At 42.9% G+C, this 25,688-nt stretch overlaps 1 protein-coding gene across 2 annotated transcripts in view; it reads left to right on the forward strand.

Annotated features, from left to right (window-relative positions):
• Positions 1-24,540, forward strand: part of GRB10 (growth factor receptor bound protein 10) — a 313,951-nt gene extending 289,411 nt beyond the window's left edge. For both annotated transcript variants that reach the window (XM_077491758.1, XM_077491759.1), the window contains 4 exons: positions 17,407-17,473; positions 17,559-17,646; positions 20,686-20,779; positions 23,160-24,540. In XM_077491758.1, the coding sequence (XP_077347884.1) occupies positions 17,407-17,473; positions 17,559-17,646; positions 20,686-20,779; positions 23,160-23,306 (396 nt within the window). In that variant the 3' untranslated portion in view covers positions 23,307-24,540. The remainder of the gene's footprint in view (positions 1-17,406; positions 17,474-17,558; positions 17,647-20,685; positions 20,780-23,159) is intronic.
• Positions 24,541-25,688: the final 1,148 nt, after the last annotated feature.

The following is a 25,688-nucleotide window of genomic DNA, read 5'->3' on the forward strand; positions in this document are numbered from 1 at the left end:
TTTACCCTCTATACTTGCGATAAAGTGTATACCCTTGATTGCCAGCCAAGCATGAGAGCTGTTGAACCAGGTCTTTGAAATTCCCGCAAAATCCAAATCCTCCTTGTACAACAGTATCTCTAGTTCACCCATGTTATCCGCCAGGCTCCTGCCATTGGTGAACATGCCACATAGTTGACACTGGTCGCATATTCTCCTCCTTGGGTGTTCCGAGATTAGTTGGAAAAACTGTTTTGACAGTAGCGTGATTGGAGTTCTCCAGCGATCCAATCAGGATTATGGGCTTGAAGCCAAGGTAAGCCCAAGACGGGAATTAAGAGATGCATTAAGGCTCAACTCTTAACACCTACTGAACAGAACAGGTAATGCAGGGGTTTCCTGAGAAGTCCTGACTTAATACATGAGCCATCCGCCAGGTATACAGAAAGTTCTTGTCTTTGGTCGCAGTAGAATATGCTGCTGAGTAACAAAGGTTACGTCAGCAAAATAACTGCATGCCCCAGAGTCAATAGCGTTGACTGAGATTGTTCCTTACAGAAGCTGGAATGAGTGTAGGAGAGCTAGATGAGTTGCATTAGACAGATGACAGGTTAGCAGAGGAAACGACACTTGCGCATCTTTAAAGGACAGGTCTGCACATAGTGGTCGGCTTCTCCGCAATAAAGACAAAGGTTGCCCTGTTGGTGGTGTAGATGTTCAGGAGACGGAGCAGGACGCATCACCTGAGTTGCATTGGTTTGGGGTCATCTGATACAGGATTGACAGAACTTGAACTGGCAGGAGCTGAACTGGTAAACATAGAGTGAGCAGGAACTGGCACTCAAGGCATCATCCATACAGACTGCTGAGTTGACCTTTCTGACCGATGCTCACAGAGCCAATGGTCAATCTGGATAGGGTGATTAGGCCAGTCCAAGGTATTGGGTACCCCGACCTGGGCTAGCTCATCTCTAAGACCTTCAGACAGTCCAGGGTGGAACTGGTGTTGCAGAGCTGTCATTCCATTGTTTCTGTGCTCACAGCATCTGAAGTCATAACCTAGTCCTCAGCCACTCTGCGGCCTTGCTGGAGCGCATGGAGAGCAGCTTCTGCTGTGAGTTTGATGCAATGGCCAAGCTGTACAACGAACCGCAACAAAAAAAATAGGTGACATGGCATGAATATGTGCATTTTCCTCAAGCAGCCCATTGGCCCAGGTCTGGGGTTCCCCTTGGAGTAAAGAAATGATTTATCCCACTTTGGTGGACTCCAGAGAGAAAGTCAGGACTGTAGGGCAAAGTACAACTGGCATGTATTGGGGAATGCCCTGAATTTACTTTGATCCCCTTAGAACCTTTCAGGTGTAGGCGCTCTGGGTTCAGGTGGTAGCATCACCAGAGGGTATGGTAGCAGTCTGTTGATGCAGGAGAGTGATCTGTGGTAAAGCTTGCAGAGGTGGCCAAAGACTGCACACGTTCTTACAGTTGGATGTAGCCTTCCTGCAGAGATTTGACGGCTTGGGTGAGGGCTGCAAGATGTTGAAAGGTCTTGTCCATTGGAGAGGTCCCTCCTGCAGGTTCAGACATGCTGTCTGATGCTGTCATGTACCTTGTGGTAGAGCCTGACTTGCAGAGAGACCTCTCGTACAGCCCTGGCTCAGGAACAACTGAAGTTGCAAGGTCTTCTATTGGCAGCAGAGATGTGTGGCCAGTAAATCACCAGACTGGACTGGATCACTGAGCAGCAGTGAACATCAGGAACAGCAGGTGCAGACACAGCAGATGCAGGACAGCACCGCCAGGCACTGGACAGAGCAGGATAGACTGGTGCAGGGTCAGACAAGCCAGATCAATTGCAGATAAGATATATGGCATAAGCGGCAGGCAGAGGTTGGCAACAGGATATCAGGCAGATAAGCAGGTATAACAAAGTCTAAGCAAGCCGAGGTCAGGACTGGAGAAAAGCATACGTGGTCAGGAAAGGAGTCAATACAGGAATCCAATACAGGCAAAGGAACAGAACTGTCAACGCAGATCAGGCAGCACTGCACTAGTGCAGCTGCTGCCCTTTATATGGGCCGTTTTGGCACCAGTGCTTAAAGGGCTAATGCATTCGCATTTTGCGAATATTCGTGCTTATGTTCCCAGAGCAGCAGGTACCTGCCTAAAATTTGAAATGTCCTTGACATCGGTGTAAGCCATATGAATGAACTGTAACAAGTTATCTTTGCATGATCCAAGAGGTTGAAATGTTTAGCAAAAAAGTTTCCACAGTACATTGGCTCACAACTGGGTGTGTCTGTGTATGCCTGTTCATCAATTCGCAGTTGAATTTAAAAGATGGCGTTAAATTTCTCTGCCATGTGCTGAGATGCTTAGAAGAGGCTCCAACGTGGCCTTAGACCTTCCAATGTTGAAACAGGTAATCCACCATGACCTAGTTTTTCATCCCCTAATTTGTCTCCATTTCAGACTTGATCTTGAAATTGTAGGCCCTAAGAACAAAGGTCCCTCGCCACGAAGCTTTTCAAGCCTAATCTTGAAAGATTTCTAAATTTACAGTTGAATTTTCTGTTATACTGAGCCCAGGTCCCATCAGGTAAAAAAAAGGGGGTGGGGGCCTAGTTGTACTGCCTTACTGCCCACTCTTGGGGCTCCCACTGCTACAGCTGCCGACTTCTCCTCTTCTCCCTTCACCTGTGCTGCAGGAGGATCGGTATCTGCGCCCTCCTCTCCTGCCAGCAGCTGCTGCAGGTACATGGGGGATGTTTAAGGATGGGGGGGGGGGTTGTAAAGGTTGTTTACCATTTTTGCCATTTTCTTTCACGTAGTGATCAATTGGTACCAATCGCTTCTGTGTCCATTAATCACTGAAGAATAGTAAACCGTTTACTATGCTTTCGTTAATAAACGGCAAGCCTGTGAGTGCTTCCTATTCATTCACTGTCCAATGCAGCTGAGACTGAAAAGAACTGTTTAACTGCATGCCAACCAGCTGTGCAGTTGTACTGCGGCAACATGGCTCGGCTGCGCGATTTGCCATCATGGTATGTCTGTACCATAGATGGTCACTAGACACCCCCCTACTCACCAACGGAGCCGATGCAAGTGCCCGCCGGTCGCGATCGCCACCGCCCCCCCGCCGGTCGCGATCGCCACCGCCCCCCCGCCGGTCGCGATCGCCACCGCCCCCCCGCCGGTCGCGATCGCCACCGGCCCCCCGCCGGTCGCGATCGCCACCGGCCCCCCGCCGGTCGCGATCGCCACCGGCCCCCCGCCGGTCGCGATCGCCACCGCCCCGCCGCGATCGTTCAGGCACACCGAGAACCAGGATCTGTGTGTTGCGGTTCCCTGAGGGGAGAACAAACAGATCATCTGTTCATACAGAGTATGAACAGACGTCTCTATGAATAGACGTCTTGTTTCCCCTGCACAGTCCCCTCCCCCCTTCAGTTAAAGAACACCTACTAGAACACTTACTAGAACACTTAACCCCTTAAGTACCCCCTAGAGATTAACCCCTTCACCACCAGTGACATTTTTACGGTAATCCATGCAATTTTATAGCATTGATCGCTGTAAAAATGCCAATGGTCCTAAAAATGTCAATTGTCTGTGTCCGCCATGTCGCAGTCCTGAGTAAAAATCTCAGATCACCACCATTACTAGTAAAAAAAAAAAAAACTAGATGCTTTAACTTTTGCGCAAACCAATCAATATACGCGTATTGCTAACTCTTTTCCAAAAATATTTAGAATATGTATCCCCCTAAACTGAGGAAAAAGGTTTTTATATGTTGGATATTTTCAAAATTGTCACTTTTTTTGTTTATAGCGCAAAAAATAAATCCACAGAGGCAATCAAATACCACCAAAAGAAAGCTCCATTTGTGGGGGAAAAAAGACATCCATTTTGTTTAGGTGCAACGTTGCAAGACTGTGTAATTGTCAGTTAAAGCGACGTAGTGCCGAAACGCAAAAAAGTGCGCTGGTTAGGAAGGGGGTAAAATCTTCTGGGGCTGAAGTGGTTAAACCCCTGATATTTCAACAAAGCTTCTCCAACCAACAGGGCAGTTAAAAAAAAAAAAAAAAAAAAAAAAAAAACTCCAAATAAATACACCCTTGTACTACATTTTTCACTAAGCAGAAAATACAGAATTGATAGCACATGGTGGTGCCTCTAGAATAAGTTGGATTAAATGGGTCAACTGACTAATCTCTCCCTGTCAGTCTTGCCACACAATTTGCAATATCGAGATGTATACATCTTATACAGCACATAAAGCATGGTTACTGAACAGGAAATCTCTCCCCCCTTATTTGGTTTATGGTCCCATTAAGGGACAGTAGAGGGTTACTTTACCTATGGTAGTGATTTATACTTGGACTCCTGAGAGCACATGTGAAATTTACAGGGAGTTTTGAGCATGTCAGGAGGAATTGAGCACTACTAAAAGCTCTGCCTGCTTAGTTCTCTGGCTGGATAGTGTTATTGGTAAAAGTCCTGAGTCTGGTTTGTTGTACATGGTTTGCTGCAGGAAGCCCTATTTTGTTTGTCTTTTTAAAACCTTTTCTCTTATATTCACTGACTGACACAGCTCCTCTTTAGACCATTGGGTTGTTACGCCACCTTTAGGAGAGGACTAGGCATAACATGTAATGTAAAACTCAGAGCTTCTAGTTCCACCCAAGGGGTGGTCCTTTAGGTAACAACCCCTCAGCCTGCCTTGCAGCTTCAGTTTTATTTTGCCTAGTGAATGACCTAAGAACCCTGGTGGGCCCAATGGTCCATGTTTTTTCTGCAGAAGCTTTGCTTTTTGCGTAAGTTTAAAGATCCTGTGATCTGCTATCAACAGTCAGCTGGGTGACAGGCTGGATACTCTTATCCTTGTAGTCTCCCCAGCCTGGCCAGCGGGCGTGTAGCCCAAAGCTCCATGCTCGGTCAGCCACGACATGCCTCCGCTCCAGAATTGGTCGGTGAGCGTTAATGCTCCAGGGAAACGCACATGGCCGGGCTACTGATGTCTGAGTCAGTGTGCCAGGCCAGCAGCCACCTCGTACTGATCGGAGAGTGGGTCTGTGTATTTTCTCCCAGCTTTGCAGTACTGGTAAGTACAGCTCTCCCTGCTTCGGTGGGGCTGAGCAGCTGGGCATTCCCTGGGAGGTCGATTCAGGGGTCCCTCACCTCCCTCTCTTCTCTCCCTGTCGCTATCTTCCCTTTCTGTGGGGGATGCTGCATGAGGCTGCTGAGCGGTGTGTGTCATATGCAGGGGCTCTCCGGGGGGCTCTCACCTGGGGGGGACTGGGCTGGCTGGCTGTGCAGCATGCTTTCCTGTAGCTCGGCAGCCATTTTCCCTTTGTTTATGTCCTTTATACTGGATGCTTGGTGGCCATTTTCTTGGAGCCTGAACATGTGATCGATTTCAGCACCATTTACAACAGCTCTGGACAGAGCAGTGTGATCTCCTATGCACCTGGGAGTTGACACAGGCACTTCTAGCTGGACAGCACAGAACCAGTCAGGGTGGTTAGTCCTGTGGGAAAGAGCCTCTCGGCCAGCAGCAGTTAGGAGGGTGGGACCATCCCTGTCCTAAGTCCCCATCAGGTGGCAGACAGGGTAGGGTCAGCATGGCTTCGGAAACTGGGGTTTCATCCCACAAAATTCAGGAAATTGCAACCGTTTTGTCGGCGGTCCTCAATTTCATTCGTTGCCAAGATGGGGGGCGGTGCGTGGGCGCAAAGGTGGAAAAAAATGGCCCCTGCCCCCCCCCCCCTGTCCTCCGGGGAGAGCTGACGCAGACTCGGGCCCTGCTGAGGCTGGTGACCCCTGCTGTCGTTTCAGATGACACTGACCAGGACCGGTCTGACAGTGAGGATGAGTCCCCGTCTGCTTCCGTGCGTGAAAAGCGCTTGTTGGAGCACTTATCACTGCTGTGCATGATACCCTGAATATTCAGGAGCCAGCAGATCCCTCTGCTGATGTAGCGGTCCTTTTTGGGTCCCGTAAGCCAGCCCGTTCACCTAAGGTGTTCCTGTATCTGACTTAACAAAATAAGTTAATTTACAAGGAATGGGGTCGACCGCAACTAACCTTTTCAGTCCCCAAATACATGGCCGTGCGTTGCCCCTTTGAGAGCCTTCTCAAAAAATGGTTGTGGACCCCCCCAGTATCCAGGTTAAACAAAGTAACAACAATTCCGGTAGAGGGGACTCCTGCATTTAAGGACCCCACGGACAGGAAGGCCGAGGCAGTGGCTCGTTCCTTGTTTATGGTTGTGGGGTCAACCATGTGACTAGTACTGGCATCCACCCTTGTGTCGCAGACACTAACCAAGTGGGCATAACTGTTGCACCGCGAATTGGGAGAGCAACAGGCTTCTCCTGTCTGCCTGGAACTAGCAGACCAACTAGTGCAAGGCCTGAAGTACATTTGTGACGCAGCCCTGGATACGCTTCCTCGGTTATCCAGGGCTTTAGTGTTGGCAGTGGTGCTGAGGTGCCTGATTTGGTTAAAATGCTGGTCTGCTGACCAGGCATCCAAAAAAGCCCTGACGGATCTTCCCTTCCTTGGCGACCGGCTCTTTGGATCCCCTTTGACATTATTAAAAATGCCACAGGTGGTAAGGGTACACTACTCACACAGGCCAGGAAGTCTAAGGAGCCACGCCGTAGGAAAGGGCCAAACTTTCTCCGCTCACAAGCTGCTTTTTCGTCTGCCCGGGGCTTTGACCAAGCGTCCCCCGGCCCGACAGGAAGACCTCTGAAGGACCAAAGCATCCCTGGAACCTCAAAGCTGCAAGCACAAGTGCTACCGCATGAAGGTTTGCCCCCGCCCGCAAAATGGGTGGGGGGTCGCCTTCGGGAGTTTGCAGCCTGGTGGGCCTCTCGGCTGTCCGACCAATGGGTCTGCGATCTGATTTCCTCAGGCTACAAGATAGAGTTCCTCTCTTGGCCACAAAACAGATTCTTCCCCTCCAGCATACCCGTACGCCTGGCTCGCCGGGAGGCCCTTTTAGGGGGCGGTAAGGGACCTGCTGAGTCGCGGGGTGATAGCACCTGTTCTGGAATCTTGCAGTGGTTCTACTCAAACCTGTTTGTAGTCCCTAAAAAGGAAGGGGTACGTCCAATCTTGGACCTAAAAGCCCTCAATTACTTTGCGGAAGTTCAGAATGGAATCTGTTCGCTCAGTAGTCGCTGCACTCTGGTGTCCTTGGACATCCAGGAAGCGTACCTGCACATACCCATATGCCTTCGTCATCAGAAGTTTCTGTGATTTGCAGTTGGGGAAGCCCACTACCAGTTTGTGGCTCTCCCTTTTGGTTTGACATCAGCCCCTCGAGTCTTTACCAAGGTTTTGGCTCCTGTTTTGGCGTTGCTGCGGCAACATGGGAACGAGATCGTGGGATACCTAGATTGCCTCCTGAGAGCATCTTCCGCCTCAGAGTTGGAGGAGGATGTGGCAATCACCATGCAGACCCTGCAGGAATTTGGGTGGCTGTTTAACCTAAAAAAGTCGGTGATCGTACCAACTCAGTGTTTGGAGTACCTAGGCTTACTGCTGGACTCCATGGAAGCGAGTGTTTCCATGGAGACAAGTTGCAGACTCAGAGCTGCGGTAAAACTGTTTATGAACCACAGGTGGTCGTCGCTATGCTTCTGCATGTGAGTCCTGGGACTCATGGTGGCCTCCTTTCGAGGCAGTACCATATGCCAAGTTTCACACCAGAGTCCTGCAGAAGGAGATTTTGACAAAATGTGACAATTCTCCGTTGTCTCTGGATCGGCAGATTCAGGTGAGCCAGTTAGTCAGGGATTTTCCTGATCTGGTGGCTGAGGTCCCCGTCACTTCGGTCCTTGAAGTCGTTCCTACCTCTAAAATAGACAGTGATCACAATGGACGCCAGCCTATCCGGCTGGGGTGGAGTAATGGGAGTTCAGTTGACCTAGGGCCTCTGGTCGGTGGAGGAATCCAAGTTGCCCATCAATGTGCTCGAACTGAGAGCAATCAGGCTATGCCTCTCCACATCGTCGATAAGAGTTTGAGGGTGTCCGATCAGGACCCAGTCAGACAACGCCGTGGCATACGTCAATTGCTAAAAAGGAAAAAGAAACTCGGCCGCCACATGGGAGGTCACTCACATCCTTCAGTGGGCAGAGCGACATGTACCTGCCCTGTCAGCCATTTACATCCCGGGAGTGGAGAACTGGCAGGCGGACTATCTAAGTAATCTATCTGGACCCAGGAGAATGGGCATTGCATCCAGAGGTGTTCAGGCTACTGTGCCTGCGGTGAGGCACACCAGACGGGGATCTTCTGGCCTCCCGTCTCAATTGGAAGGTGCCAAGTTTCGTGTCCAGGACAAGAGATACTTGGGCAGACTTGCTGGTGGCTCCGTGGGATCAGTAACAACTGATCTATGCCTTTCCTCTGCTGGAAATGTTACCACGTCTGCTCCGCAGAGTGGAGGCCGAAGGGATTCCAGTAATTCTGATTGCCCTAGATTGGCCCCAGCGCCCCTGGTATGCAGACCTAGTGCGCCTGGTGGCAGATGCCCCTTGGCGACTACCGTTACGAGAAGACCTGTCTCAACATCCGATTCCCCATGCTGGTTTTAACGGTATGGCTATTGAGAGCCAGGTGTTGAACTGGGGTCTTTTGGACTCTGTGATCCCAACTATGCTGAGAGCACAGAAATCTTCTTCCCAGAAGACATATCTTACCTGGAAGGCCTACATCTCCATGTGTGAGGAGAAAGGGTGGCATCCGCGCTCCTTTTCTATAGCCAGGATCCTGCTGTTTCTACAGCAAGGAGTAGACCAGAAATTGGCTTTAAGCACCATTAAAGGACAAATATCAGCTTTGGAACTGGCGGCCTTGTCTTGCAAGTCACCCTATCTGGTTATCCACAGGGATAAGGTGGTGTTGCGTCCGCGACCTTCTTTTCTGCCGAAGGTGGTTTCGGCGTTCCACATCAATGAAGACATTGTTACCATCTGTGTCCTAAGCTGATACATCCTAAGGAAGTGGCCCTTCATGCCCTGGACGTGGTTCAGGCTCTGAGGGTGTATTTGTCTACCATAGCTCCATTTCGGAAGTCAGGCTCAGTTTGTTTCGGTGGCTGGTCCGAAAAGACATGGCGGTCCCACTCCACAAGGGCAATCGGAAAGTCTTGGGCCTTCCGACATCAAGCGCCTGTCGCTCAAGTGTGAAGCGGCGACCTGGTTGTCTGTTCACACTTTTACAAAATTCTACAGGGTAGATGTCAGTGCATCGGCTGATGCCTGTTTTGGCTGTAAAGTCTTGCAGGCGGCTGTATAATTGCAATTGCACATACATTTTTTTTCCTGTTTTTTTTGGGGAAAAAACGCAGTACTTTTCAGTAAATGCACTGTTGCATTTGTTACTGCAGTTCTGGTGTGCTTTGAGGATAGGGCTTCTCTGAGCAACACCCTGTTTTTTTTTTTTTTGTGGGTAAAAGTTTATACTAGTTTCCACATGCTATGGTGGATGAAGTTTTATGCTGTTTTTCCCACCCCTCATTTTGGCACTGCTTGGGGATGTCCCAATGGTCTAAAGAGGAGTGGTGTAAGTCAGTGAATATCAGAGAATAGGATTTTTGTACTCGCTGTAAAATCCTTTTCTCTGCAATTCACCGACTGACACAGCACCCGCCCCTCCTATTTTTCTTTAAGTTATACTGCTTGTTGACGTACTGAAACTGCAAGGCAGGCTGATGGGGTTGTTACCTAAGGTAACTAGAAGTTCTGAGTTTTTTTATATTACATGTTAACATGTTATGCCTAGTCCTTTCCTAAAGGTGGCATAACAACCCAATGGTCTAAAGAGAGGAGCTGTGTCAGTCGGTGAATTACAGAGAAGCGTTTTACGGTGAGTACAAAAATTCTATTTTTATAGATTTGCACTGATTCCTGGCATACCTCACCTTGTTTGAGAGGACTACAGAGAGGGGTGGCCCCAAGAACCATAAGATGGCCTATTTGCCCCTTTTTTCTCATTGCAGATTACCTCCCACCTGGTGAGACCAGTAATCATGATCAGTGAAAATTGAGATGCTGTGGTGACTGCTGCTGCCCAGGCACAAAGAATGCATAGCTGGAGTTATCAATCACCACTGAGGTCCCAAATGCCCCAGATTGTGGAGCAGGTTGTGATGTATTATCCTCGTCTGTCGCTCTCCAGCCTTGGGTTTTGATGTCCACTACAGGAGTAGCTTGTGTAACGTGAAGACATCTGGAGGGTGTCCTTTTGTTTAAAAGATTTCCCCATGTGCTTTTGACCTTTGCGAGGGGCAGTTTATATGTACTGTACTTGTGAACCATCTCCCTGCCAAGACTTTCCTAGCTCAGGCAGCATGATGACACTTGTGCATTCAAGACTGCTTGGAGTGACTGACCTGGCAGGTTAAACCTTGTTTTTTTTGTGTAAATGGTGACAATAGTAAAGAGGCTGGGGTGGTAACAAAGTTGATGTATTCCATCATAGGTGGAAAGGACTGTACGGATTCCTCTTTTTGCAGTTTATAATTTTCATTATGAAATTGCCAAGATCCACAGTGAGGTTATAGAGTATTTGCTGGTTCTTCAGCTATATAGGCTGATGGTGCTCAATTTATCTCGCAATGAAGCACCGAGTGAATACCAGGAGACTAAGTAGTGAGGTATGGATAACTGGTTTTGCTGGGCATGCTTGAAGGCTGAAGAATAAGATACTGGGCTTCCTGCCAGTTAACCGTTCTGGTGTCGCACTTCTGAAACCCTTTGGTACCTCTACCCATAATCAACATTGCATTTTTATGCATTACAATGGGACTGCTTTTTTGGTTAATCCAGTTAAGTAAACCAGAGGACACGGATGCATATTGGTAGTTCAATTTTGCAACTAGATATCCTGAGTCTGTCCCTGATGTGCCCTGCCATCTCCCTGCCGGCTAACCAGAATAGGGTTGGCCCTCAATCTCAGTTTCGCCTGCCCAGAAGATGTCACACTTAATGCTGTTGCATAGGGCCTATTATACACCAAAAAGACTGTTTAGTTTCGGACGTAGAGCAGATAAGTGCCCTAGATGTCAAGAGTCTGGAGACCTAGCTCACATGTTCTGGCGATGCCCAAAATTGTTTCGCTACTGGTCAGAGATTGTTATCACCTTGAATGAAACATTTGGTGTAACGATCAGGGGGGATCCCAGGATATGTGTGCTGGGCCTGGGTGAAGCAATAGGGAGATCGCGACATACCAATAAAGCAATACTGAGATGTTTGTTTCAGGCAAGAAAATTGTTAGCTCAAAGGTGGCAAGCAAAAAATGCTCCTTCAGTAGCGGACTGGCAGATAGCAATTATGGAGACAATATGGAAGGAGAGGGTGATATATTTGAGGAGAGGATATTTTAAAGAATTTAAAAAGATGTGGAAACCCTGGCTGGATAGAATGAGATACCCAGAATGAGGTATGGGAGAGGTGAAAGTTGGGTAGAGAGAGAGGAAGTAGGAGGGGAAGGAGGATTATATGAGTAATGAGTGAAAAGAGGGGTTAGATAGAAGAAACATTGACACATCATGGATAGGAATGTTTTCTAAAGGTTTTTATTACTCACTAAAGTATTATTGTATTTGTAAAGGAGAAATATGTGCTACACATGCTATAGAGAATGTTCTTCTTGCTTATATTTTGTAAAAGTATGTTGAAAATGAATAAAGATTATGAAATTAAAAAAAAAAAGAATAGGGTTGGCCAGGGCCAGCAGCACGTGTTCGTAGCATGGGGTTTTGGGGGGAGGGGTGTTTAGCAGGCGGGTCAGGTACAACTAGCATGTTGTGTATGACTTCGCCTGCGTTGTTGGGTACATTTTTGATGAAAGAATCTTTTTCAATAAAAAGTAATCAATTAAAAAAAAAGATATCCTGAGTCTGTTCCTTTTTAAAGCAATTGCACAAGAGTTCTATATGTTCTCAAAGACAGCTTTTTGTAAGGAGATCCTGATTAAGCAGAGTGACCCTTTAGCGAAGGTGATTTGTTCCCAATTGGGCAGCTGCCAAGGTCCATTACCCATAGATGGGTAGTCCCGTCAAGAGCTTAGTCTTTAAGTGGGTTGTACAATGAGATGGTAATGCTTAGGATTACGTCCTGCATAATTTGCCATATTAGTGATTCCACACCCATCCACAGGATCCTCAGTTTAAACTGATGTATTGGTGGAGACTTTATGAATGCCTTGATTCAGTAATAAGCGACATTGAAAAATGAGACCACGCAGCAATAAAACTCCTGTCTGGTGCAGGAGGGTTGCCGATGTAATGCCTTTAGTGAAGAAACCATTCTAGAGCATTCAAGAAGCACAGAGGAGTTAACAGGTTAGCCAATTTCAAGTTGGGAATCTGATGGCCTTGCTAAAACCCATGGTGGAGTGTTTCTGGCCAAATGGGTATCTTTGTGGTCATGGAAAAGGTAGTAAACTACAGGGTACATCAGCCTAGAACGTGAAAACCCTACCAAATTTACGGCATGAACTGCTTGAAACCCTGGAGACACAAGGAACATATGTCCACTCTGGTTAGTACAAACCTGGGGTTCCAAGTTTCTCGACTGGGAGAAGGTGCCTAGTAACCCTGGCCAGATCACAGCAAGCAAGTTAGTTTATGAAGAGAAACAAGCAAATCTTTAGGACCTGCCAGGTCTCACAAATTGAATTTGACAACATGGAACCAAATGTGAATATCTGTAAATCCATGTTGCATCCCAGTGGCTCAAAGCCCATCTCAGAACAAATGCTAATACTAGAACTAGATGTCGATTTTAAGAATTGTGGAGTGATTGCTCAAGCCGAATTGTGTGCAATTGAAGTCTAATATTGCTTTGCCATCCATAAAACTCTGAAGTGTCCAAGTTTGACACACATACGATGCCTTGGGTGGATGAATTTTCTAAATGGAGTTGAGACCAGTCCAATACATCACTAAACTGGACTTTACCAAGGGGTGCTGGTAAAGACTCTTGGTAAAGAAAGGCAGGAAGAATACTGCATACAATACAAATGCATGTTATTTGGGTTATGCGTCCCACCACCTTTCATAAGCCTTGCTATTCTCTCCCCCCTTTGATTGATCTACCTTGAACCTAATCCTTGGCATCATAAGTTACATGGTTCAGGTCGTGTAGGACTCTGAGAAGAGTTGACGGTTAATCATGAAATTTGAATTTGGTTTGAGGAAGCAAGGTACCTGGGGTATGTTGTGCTTAGGTGTGGTGTAGCACCAGTTGCACAAATATGCCCAATAATGCTATGACCTGCTTTTTCCTTAAGGGACAGCATCTACAGTACTTTAACCTCTTCCCACCCGCGGTACATCCTATGACCACCTTGACTTTCAGTGGGAATATCTGAATGCCTGCAGCTGCAGGCATCATTCAGATATCATTCTTTTCTGCCGCCGATCCTGTGCACCATAAGAGTGATCATAGAGGCTGTTCCACCACTTGAGCGTTCTTGCAGGATACTGAATGGGACAACCCCCTCCCGCTGCCCTCCGGTGCTTCTCTGTGCTCTCCCGTGCTCTCCCGTGCCATCGGGGACCCAGAGAAAGAAGCTGCCAGATGAAGAGCATATAGTTTTCCGGTAACCAGATGGTCACTAGTCATCTGTGACCATCGGAGGCCCAGGCCGCAGATGTCAAATCGGCGATCTTGGCTGGAAAACATTACATTTTGTGTGGTGTTTTTTTTTGCTTTTTTTTTTTTTTACAATCTGATGCTTTCCAGCCTGGAGGAGAGTTGTGGGGTCTTATAGACCCCATATCTCTCCTTAAAAAGGACCTGTCATGCTATTTGTATTACAAAGGATGTCTACATTCCTTGTAATAGGAATAAGTTATCAAAGTGCAAAAATAAAATTACAAAAAATAAACAATTTTAAAGCGTCCTAGTGTGCTCGCGCACAAAAGCACAAGTCCCACCCACGTATGTAAATGCTGTTAAGGCTACACGTGAGATATCGACACGTGAGCGAGAGCAACCATTCTAGCACTAGACCTCTAACTCTAAACATGAAACCTATTATAAATCTTTTTTTTTTTTTTTTGTACCGAAGTTTGGCGCCATTCCATATCTATTTACTCTATGTAACATCTTTCACATTATACAAAAAAATTGGAACAGTTATATGGAAATAGCCGCGCTTGTGGAGGGAAACAGGATAAATAGGAAAACACTTATGAGGAAGGAAATAAGTGCTGTCGCACAGAAAGAGAATGCAAAAAGGTTGCTGCCGCCCCTAGATCCATGGGCTTTAATTAAAATCCGTGCTAAGGTTTATATACTATAGTAATAGTGCAACACTTTCCCTATTGCCTGTGTGTGTGTGTGTGTGTATATATATATATATATATAGGAAACACCAATAGTGTGCACCTATCCGTATAGGCAATAGCCTCTGCTAGTGGATGATAGATTATATTTATAAAGAGAGCCTTAAATCAAGAGTTATACATTAGAAAAATAGAAAAAATATATATAAATAGGATCTGTTGTAAAGTGCTTTGTAGGTAAATGTGGTTGATTCCACTAGATTATAAAGGTATTCCCCTCATATATATAAAAATAGCAAAATTCCAAAAACATCAATAATTATCCTTACTGTTAGTGCTTATACGTATTACCCCTATGACTCTCAAATAGTAATACGGTGGCAATACCTATGTGAACTTATCACAACACATAGCTAGTGTAAACTAAACTAATAAGTGCATGAATCATTAACCCACAGATAAGTGATTCCTATGCAGACATCAACAGAGGGATATAATATATAAATATATATATATATATATATATATATATATATATATATATATATATATATATATATATATATATATATATATATATATATATATATATATATATATATATATATATATATATAGGAAAAGGGCTTATTCCCCCTATTTTTTAGCAGCTTGAAAAAAAAGTATGTATGTATGTAAAATTATACTAAGAATTGCATAAGAGCTTCCTATCCACATGAAAAGTGTAAAAAAGAAGAAAAAAGGAAAAAAGAAATAATGTTGAAAATAAAACTACATAAAGTATCAAGGTAGTCCGTCCACAATAGTTCTTCTGATAAATGTCCAGCAATGTGCAAAATTCCGGCTCAGGAGAGGTGACTTTCGTGCTCATTCCCCCTTTTGGGTCCCCACTCACCAGATCCACGCACCCCCTAGGGGGTTATAAGCATGTAGGTTCTGCTCCACTGTGCGTCTTGCTATTGAGGGTTCCACCAATTGGCTGTATCCTCCGCGCTCTGCAACAGGTTTTGGTTCGTCGTGCAGAAAACCGATCTATGCCCGGTAGTAGTTCCTCAAAGGGGAGAAAAAACAGCTCTCATGGTATAGTATGTCGGATACCCAAAAAAACTTTTTTAGGGAAAAACTTTTACCACATTATTTTAAAGTCTTTATAGGGTTGGTGCTCAACAGGTTTATAAAGGTCACAGAAAAAAGGGGGGTCTGCAGACCACTTCTCTAAAAAAAAAAAAATATATATATATATATATTTTATTACAAAAATAAAAATATATCACAAATCAATCAAATATAGCCAATTTGAAAAGCAGTACCATACCTCAGCTAGTGGGGGACAAAATACATATATTTCCAGGAGAAAGCTGGTATTATACCCCTGTTAAACAGGTGTTAGAAAAGAGGCCAGTGTCACCACTTCATTGGTGCCCCCCAGTATAGATGTCCATAGGTGGGGATTAGTCTCCCTGCTCTCTAAATGTATTGTACCCCCAGAGGCCTGCTTATTCAAAAGCCAGATGAAAAATAAATAAAACTAGCAAAAAGTAGACGATAATAAAAAATAAACTAAAAAGTATAAAATCCAGAGCGCCTTAGTGCTAGCTGAAATAGTATAACCGGCTTAGCAAAAGAAACCCTGCGAGCGGAGTGCGTTCCAGCTTCAACGGGTCAGACAAGCCGGAAGTGACGTAGTGTGCGCAGTGACACTGTATGCGTTTCCTCAGACGTCTTCAGCAGCGATTTATCTACAAAGCACTTTACAACGGATCCTATTTATATATATATATATATTTTTTCTATTTTTCTAATGTCTGACTCTTGATTTAAGGCTCTCTTTATAAATATAATCTATCATCCACTAGCAGAGGCTATTGCCTATACGGATAGGTGCACACTATTGGTGTTTTTATATATTTATTATATATATATATATATATATATATATATATATATATATATATATATATATATATATATATATATATATGCAATAGGGAAAGTGTTGCACTATTACTATAGATCTAGTTCAGGCTTGTGAAATGGTGAGGGTCACTAACGGTATCTTTAACAGCTCAATTATAATCACCTGAGGAAGCGCCAATAGCCCATATTAACTACTTATACAAAAAAATTGGGCTAATTCTGTTTTTGTTTAATTCATGACTTTTTTTTTCTTAAAAAAAGTTTGAAAAATTGTTGCGCAAATGGTGTGACATAAAAAGTCGCAACAACCGCCTTTTATTACCTAAGGTGTCTGCTAAAAAACCATATGTTTGGGTGTTCTGAGTAATTTTCTAGCAAAAAGTTTTTTACATGTCGGAGAGGAGTGCCAGAATAGGCCCGGTATGGAAGTAGTAAAGTACTACAGATGGTTTGTATTAAACTTCACCACTGACACACCTGACAAATTGCAGGCAGTCTAGTGATTCAGTTGAATGATGATGCAGAGGAGGATTTCTTGATGGTTAAGGCTGCATTATGCCAACATCCAGATCTAGTTGCTCCTGGAAATTTTTACTTGGAGTTTATTGTACTAATAGATTTCTTTAGTGAAGGATTTGAAGCAAAATCTGGAAGCTGCCGTAAAATGGGCTTTAGGCTCCCTGACCTGGATGAGTCAAATCAAGGAAGCAAAAGCCAGAGTGACTTCTTGGTTCCTGTCCACTCCAGAAATAGTTTTTGTGGTAGAGCTTAGACCTAGGTGATTTTAAAATGCTGATGTCTCCTCGTAAATTGTAAGGGTATCTTATGCCTCCACACCTCAGAGTAGAGGCAGATATGGCCGAGGTGGCTATAATTTAAAGGATGTCAGGGATGGGTCCTGGACAAGCAATAGATGTTGTGCTTATTTTGATCTCTAAGACAGTAGAGGGATTGTTTACCTGCAGGAGGGGTGTATACTCTGTAAACTCCTAAGAGCACATGTAGCTTAGGCTTTTGATACCCCTCTTTGTGCACAAAGTCCTGAAGCATTTTTTTGTTTGCCTTTTTGATGTCTATGCTTGTAGTCCCTGACCTTTACATTTCTTTACATGTGTGCCATATATAACAGAATTGCTGCTGGGGTTTTTTACTGTAATTTTAGTCTTATAGGCTGTGGCTTTTGTTTTATAGAAACGCAGTTCACGGATGAATGTTTTAGGAAGCCAAAGCCCACTTCATCCTTCTACACTTAGCACAGGTAAGTAACTGAACTTTGATTTTTATATTTAGTAAAAATTGTACATTTGCCCTGCTTTATTGGAACAACATTTGTTTTTTTGTAGTTATTCATAGGACACAGCCTTGGTTCCATGGTAGAATATCTCGAGAAGAGTCACAAACAATCATTAAACAACAAGGGCTTGTGGATGGGTAAGAACTTTAAAACCAAAAAAGCATGGAGTCCATTCACACAGGGGCAATACGACTTCCAGCGAGACTTTGGGAGGAAACTTGGACACGACTTGAGTATGAATCACAGCACAACTTGAGGCAACTTACAAGGCGACTTGAAGTTGCCTCCAGGACAGGGGATTTTGCCAGTGGCCAATCGCATAATCAGCTCTGTGGGAGGGAGGGGTTTACCCGGAAAACTATTTTTACTTCCTGGAAAGTTGCTTCAGTTAAGACAGGGGATCAGACTTGGAAGCAACTTCCATTGAAATCAATGGGTACAAGTTTCCTAGAAGTCGGATTGAAGTACAGGAACCTTTTCTGAAGTCAGAGCGACTTCAGTAGTGTACGTTAAGATGGCTCTCATTCACTTACATTGATTTTATCATGTTGCCAATTTGCGGCAACTTGGGACGACTTCAAGGCGGATCCAAAGTTGCCCCTGTGTGAATGGACTCTTAGGATAGTACTGTTGACAAATATAATATTCTTCCTTCGGTCACTTTACCAAATACCATCTGGGGCAATTGTCACTTGCACAGTTGTAGCGTCTAAAATATTTTTCCTCATCACCGCACAGATGACTCTGAACCCAAGACAGTGGGTGACACTCCTTTGTGAGGGCAGGCAGCAATACAAACCTGATAGTATAACCTTTCACCACAAAAAAAACTTGTTACAAAAGAAACCTATTGCTATTTTACTGTTCCTTGAAGAGTATTAGTCTAATAGTTGTCTGCTATATGCTAAAATGTAAATTGCTTAGAGTATTACTTTACATTAAAGGCTAAAATTGGCTTTAAATCCTATGGTTTTATGCCCTTCATGACCAGGCCATTTTTTGTGATTACAGCACTGCACACTGACAATTGAATGGCCGTGTGACACTGTACCCAAATAAAATTCATCTTTTTTTTTTTTTCATTAATTTAGGTCAATATGTATTCTGCTACATATTTTTGGTAAAAAAAAAAATCCCAATAGGCGTATATTGATTTTGTGCAAAAGTTATAGGGTCTACAAACTATGGGATGATATTATGGAATTTTTTTAATGTATTTTTTACTATTAATGGCGGCGATCAGTGACTGAATTGCGGTGGACAAGTCAGACACAAAGTGACACTTTTTTGGGCATCAGTGACACGAATACACTAATTGATCAGTGTTAAATATGCTGGTCATTGTACTAATGACGCTGACAGGGGAAGGGTTAACATCGGGGCAAATTAAAGGGTTAAATGTGTCCCTAGGGAGTACTTTAACTGTGTGGGGGTGGTGCTTGTACTGTAAAAAGACTTGGATCCGTGTTCCTGCTTAGCAGAAACACAAGAGTTCTATCTTCTGTCACAGAACGGTGATCTGCCTTGAATGAAAAATGACGTGCAGGTATGTGATTTCATGCTAAAGGGCTGCCCTGCCCTGCTGCAGTATGTGTACATGGGGAAGTCCTTGAGCAGTTAGTCTAATATTATGTATAACCAAAACTTTAGATGGGTAGAAAGATTAAATCCTCTTTAAATTAATTTTTTTCTGTGTCCTCTTGAGGAAATTTTCCTTCAAGTTTTTTTTTTTTTTTTCCAGAGACTTAACAGGAGGGGGACATTTTCTTTAGAGAATAGTATTCCTCCTAGAGGAGCTACAGGCTCCTTCAGAAAAAGTTAAGTCAGCAGCTACAGTATTTGTAGCTGCTCACTTAATATTAGGGAACTTACCTGCCCAGGGATCCTACAGTATCTTCACCCTAGCAGATTCCATCGGCTCTGGGTTGCTGCCGCCATTGCTTGTAAGGGTAGTGAAGCCTTGCCTTGTAGTGAAGCCTTGCAGCTTCAATCTGTTCCCTACTGCACATGCACTAAGCATGCTGCATTTTGTGAATGGCCCATCGGCAGGGGTAGGAGGAGGTGAGTCATAGCGAGATCACCCACAAGTAGGAGTGGGTACCTGTCAAAACAAGGCACCCCCCAAAAAGGTGCTAAATGTGGGATAGGGGAGAAGGCAGATAAGCAGAGCTTCCCCTTTTGGGCTGGCCATGCATGGTTACTTTTTGTTAGATGCCTGCTGAACTAGCCAAAATTTAATCTGTGGATGGCTCTACCTAGCTCAACAAGTCTTTCTAAATTGAGGGAGCCAGATGAAAAGAAGAAAAATGTCAGCCAAACAGACTGCAGCCAATCAGATGCAATCACTGTTTGGGGAATTCAGGCAGCAATGGATGCTGCATGTGTCTATATATACAGTAGCTGGCAGAGCTGCCCATGGCTTGAATTTTGGCCAAGTCAGCATGCTTGACTTAAGCCTCGTACACACAATGCGATTGTTGGCAGAGGGCTGTCTGTTGACAGACTGTCCTAAAATCTGACTATTAGTACACTCCTTTTGACAATTGTCCTTTTGACCAACAGATGTTGGATGACAGGCTAGTAAATTTTCGTTGGACAACTGTCTCTGATTTTCAGATGGTCATTACACAAATCTGTCGCACAACTCAAAAGTACAAACACACGTATGCTCGGAGTTGATGCTCACCAAACGCAAAATTAGCAGAAGGGGGCCCAAAGAGTAGCTTTAAAGGAGCTGAAATTCCTCCACAGTACATCACTATGTTCGTGTTTGTTGCACAACAAATGTGTACCATTAGTATGCAAGACAAGATCCTGGCACACGCCCTTTTGACAAACAGATGCTCGGTTGACCAACAAACGTACCGTGTGTATGAGTCTTTAGAAAGTTGTCAACAGAAGTCTGTTAAAATATTTAACCTTTTGCTCTGGTAACTAACATTTTTGGGTTTGCCATCACACTTTTTTTTTTTTTTTTGTGGCTGTGGTCACCAGGAGGGCTAAATCTTTGTGGGGAACACAGACCACATAAAAAAAAATCTGACATGGGTTCTAATATTTCTCAGCTCTTTACAGATCTACAAAAGATCATTGTTTGCATGCACTTTAACCATTAGGTTGTAATGACATTTTTTTAAATTTATTGCTAAACAATTATTGGACCTAATTCTTTTCAGCCTCTTTCTCATACGAGATAGTCAGAGTAATCCAAAGGCGTTTGCGCTAACACTGTGTCATCACCAGAAAATAAAGCATTTCCAGATTTTACCTGTAAGTATTGCTTGCATTGCTTCACATCCCCCCTCTGATTTTTCTTGTATTTTTTAATAACTAGGCTATTGTGTTAATTGTCTTTCAATAGTGTTTTTTTTTTTTTTTTAATCCTTTTTTCTTGCTTTGCAGTAAAAAAAATCTTGCATTTCAGAACCTAAGAGGGCAGACTGTCTGCTGTCAATCATAATATGAAAGCGGTGGGCACAAACATTTGCACATTATAATGTCTGTGTTTAAGATGCCACACTGTAGCTATCACAGTAGAACAGCCTTTAATAAAACTATTCATATCTGTTTCTTGAGTTGTTTGCATTTCCGGTGCATGTCATCTTCCAGCATGTGTTTTTCGTTTTTTCGTTTTTATTCATGTCCAGGACTAGCTTTTTGGCAGGGACAAAATTTTTGTCTAACCTACAGATGAATCTATTTTCCCTGTTTAAATTTATGTGCTGTCATTTTAAATTGGAATGTTATTCATCCAGGACCATATATCAATCTGTGCTACGATGCTAGCACTGAATTGAGGTGATATAAAAGTCACGCTTATGTAGTACCCAATTCATTAAAACATCCTTAAATTAAGGCTCTGCATTCATTAATACATTCTTTAAGGCTGGGTTCACACTTAAAATGGATGCAGCTGACAACGGTCTGGTGTGTCCCTGTTCTCCATTTCAGGGACGAGTTGGGCCCAAATGTTTGCCTCAATTCGGACCTGAAACCGAGCAAAAGATGCACAGGGTTCCTGTGCAATCTGCTCAGCAGCCGCCCCAGAGTTGCATGAACCGGCTCCATTGAGATCGTATCACAATCTCCTGTCAGTGTAAACCCAGACTGAATGCTTTTCAAATGTAAGCGGTGAAAGTATATGAATTTGACTTGTGGTATTCTGCCTCTTTCAGTCTCCAAACACCATGGCTCAAACTAGGGGGGGGAGGCAGGTGTGCAGAAGCAATGCAAGGCAGTTAATTGAGCTGCAGGGTAATAAGTATGCTAATAGAGAGAAGTGTAACAAAGATTAGGTCATCGCTGCGTTTTAACTGTCTAGAGGAGAGGGACAAGACATGCAAGTCTTTCACTGGTGTATTAATCATAAATGGACATTGCATTTTTAAGCTGGACTCCAGGAAATTTATGTATAGACTACATGAAAGTGAGATATTCTAGATTTATATGGGGCAAATTATAAATTCTACTCACAAAGTAAGGACAACATTCTTAACCCCTGCAGAATGCTATAAAAACTGAAAAATATTAAGTATGATGTACAAAATGTGTTAAAATATGTAATTTGTTCATATAGCAATTCCTTATGAGATGTAGATCGGGATTATTGCAAAAGCAGTTATACATCTGAAGAAAGTTACCCCGCAGGAATACATGAAAAATTATCTAAAAATGCAAATTTACAAATGTTCATTTAAATGGCAGGAAATGTAAAAATATATTCCGTTGATTTTTAGGCAAGCCTAGTGTCCACATGAGCTACATTATGTGGACAAGTTATATTTGCCTCTCAGTGATGCGCATGACAAAGTGGTCTCGCTGTTTCAAGTTTTTGTATGCAAATGTTAACGTTTTCTTTAAACCTTTGGCTTAGCCCTTCCCTTTCCCAACACATTAATGTCTGAGACCATCATCTAAGTACCAATAGGAGGGCAGAGAAGGCAGGACAGGTATGATGTGCAAAAAATCGCAGCTACCTAGTCAGCTCTGGATTTACTGGAGTGTTTTGAAATGCAGTTTTCACCAAATGTTACCTTTTTTAATTATGCATGATCATATGCTTGTGTTGATTTGCCCACATTTTGAGACCAATTTAGATTTCACTAGTAGCAGTACGTAAAAATTCATTCTTTGGGCCACATTCCACTAAAAAAAGTGTCATGTCCACTCCAGACCTCCCTTTTTATTTATTTTCTCCCCCCCCCCCCCCCTTGGTATGGGGGAGAATTTTGAACTCCTGTCCCATTTTACTGTTGCTTTTGGGGATTTTTTTTCCTCTGCCAGTCTTGTGAAGCCGTTGTCATGGGGGACAGCAAGAGGGGGGAGAAATCTCTAATGCAGGTCAGCAAAGCACTACAACTTTCCAGGGGTTCTAATACTTTCCCAGTCTATCAAAGAAAAAGTAATAACTGGACATCATTTTAACAGTTTAATCACACAGATTAGGGGGCCTGTTCTGGTTCCAAATGGTGCCTGCCTCACTGCAATTTTTGCTTCAGAGTTATTTTTTTTTTTTTGTTTTATTTTTTTCATCTCTTCTATTTCAAGTACTAGAACTAAGCCATTGCTGAATTTTATGAACAGACCTGTTTCTTTTTAGAATATCTGTACAATAAAAGCATTTTTACATCTTAAACTTTTGTGTTTGCAGTGTGAAGATGACGGGCAGTTGTTCTTTAGCCTTGATGATGGCAATACCAAATTCACAGATTTAATTCAGCTTGTTGAGTTTTATCAGCTAAACAAAGGAGTCCTGCCTTGCAAGCTCAAGCACCACTGCATCATAGTAGCCTTATGACCTTCAAGAAAAGACTGTTTGGTAACAGTAAAGCTTGGATGGCCCTGTGTTTTGAGGGGGGTATAGATTTGTGTTTTAAACATGCACCTTCTGACTCTGGATTTATCAACTGGTGCCAGTTTATCACAATAGGCTGTTTTTTGCAGATCAGCCATGCACCGCCATGCTGTAGACTGGGAATTTTTTAAAATGCAAAAAAGCTGAAAATATCCTAAGGCAGGGTTGCTCATCAGAATTAAAGCCCTGAACAATGTCTTTGACTGGCTACAAGTGGAAGATAGTTTAGCAAGAAAAGGGTGGGAATAAGGACTATTGCCCTGGAATAATCTTGACCATTAAGACTGATGCGTTTACTTTTTTTTTTTTTTTTATTGAAATACATTTTTTGCACTCATGTTTTTTGTGTTTTTTGTTTTGTTTTTGTTTGATTTATGATTTGCAGCCTTTTAAAAGGAGCGAGTGTGGCATTTAAATCACCCAACAGTTGGTAAACTATTATATATGCTACGACCTAAAATTATGGTGAAGATACAATCAAGAACTTTCTGACAAGCTTGTGCTCCTTTTCACCTGCATGCATCTTTTAAAAAGCTTACTCAATCTGAAGCAAGCCTATTCCCTTTAATTTTTTTTTTACTTTGGCCCTTTTTTTTTTCTATTCACCAAAAACAAAATGGCTGTTAAACGTCTGTCCTAATAAGCTTGAGTCTGTAAGTGATAACTATGCATAAATGTCTGAACTACAGTTTGTCTAGTCATCTATATTGTTTATCAGGAAGTCACTGTTATCATACAGTAGAGGACACGATGGCCAAGGTCATTCAGAATATGCCAGGTATTGTGATAAGGTCTACCTAGAATACATTTTCTTTCTTTTTTTTTTTTTTTTTTTTCATGTTTTTATTGTATTTCTGCAGTGTTTGACACCCCTAAATCTACCACTGTTAAAGGGGATGACCATGCTCATTTGGGATTTCATTGTAACATATGACAGGTTTTTATAGAATATTGAGCTTAATTATGACATTAAATCCTGTTAACAGAAGAGCAACAGATAATTACAATTCAAGGCTATGTTACTTGAGAATCACTCATGACAGTAAAATTTTCCTTGAAACATATCGGCTGTACTATACAACAATGGTATAGAAACACTGTATTTTAGATTATGGAGCACATTGTCTTTACTTTATTCCATGTATTTGCCTCATATAAAATGAAGAAACTTGATTTATGTATGTTTTTGTTTTTTGCCTTTTCTAATGTACAGTATTTTTTATTTGAACGTAATGCCATGTTGCACACTGGCAGAACTTTCTTATGAATTTTTGATCACCGCATTGACAACCGTGCACTTGGCTGATTAAAAAGCAAAAGCCTGCAATTCTTTGTGTGCCATTTCATGTTGACTTGGAACAATTACAGCTTTTATTACATTAGACCTCTTGGTTTTAGTTATCAAGCAATGCCTCATGAAGTCTGATACAAGAATTAAATAGAATAAATCATGTGACTAGGGTATTTTTTTACCAGAGTTTTTTCAGTCTCTATGCTGTATTGGTACATTTTATTGCTTGTTGGCTATTAAGTGTTTTGACATGAACCCTAAAGCTCCCAAAAATCTGAGCTAAAATTCCTAAACCAAAAATTAAATTAAAGCAGACCTCCAGACAAACCTTTTTTTCTTAAAGTATGCTGTGTAAAAAGTTTACTCTCCAAAAGGTGTAGGCCACTTAGGATTGTTGCCCTTTCTTAATTTCAATTATATTCTTGCCAGATAGTATAGCTTTAACTATTCTTCCAGTGCTGCCTCTGAGAGCTGCTGCTGTTGTACTGATATTTATCTGCCCCTCTCCCCCTTCTCTATTCACAAGAAGTCTTGTATTTTATGGATAGGTCAGTTTTTTTTCTTTTTACAAAGAAGATTTAATGAGCAAGGGTTTGCCTAGATTTCTTTGTCATGCTGGGGGGAAAAATCCTGCTCTTACCTTTTTTATAGCATGTCAGATGAATGTTTTCAGGTGACTATTTCTACATTATCCTGATCATTTTGGTACATACAAATTAAAGCTATCACTAAGTTAGAAAAAAAAAAAATCTGGGAAACCAGATACATGGGAGCTTTAGATCATGTTTAGGAATGCTTTAACTTTAGTAACTATGCATTCTCACTCTAGCATGGAATCAAGAAACAGGCCAACTCTTGCTAGTTATTGCTGTTCTTACCGGAGAAAGTGTCTGGTAAAGCATACAAAAGAAACTTTGAGATGAAAAGGCATAAATGTGTGCTGACCTGATTGGACAATGACTCTTGACATCAGCCATCTATTTTCTTCATATTGGAACAGAACTTTGAACTGTTCCTGTTTTTATAATTTTCCA

This window comes from Lithobates pipiens, unplaced genomic scaffold (genome assembly GCF_037356315.1).
Source record: "Lithobates pipiens isolate NorthernLeopardFrog02 unplaced genomic scaffold, aLitPip1_a1.2 Scaffold_19, whole genome shotgun sequence".
NCBI classification, from domain to species: domain Eukaryota; kingdom Metazoa; phylum Chordata; class Amphibia; order Anura; family Ranidae; genus Lithobates; species Lithobates pipiens.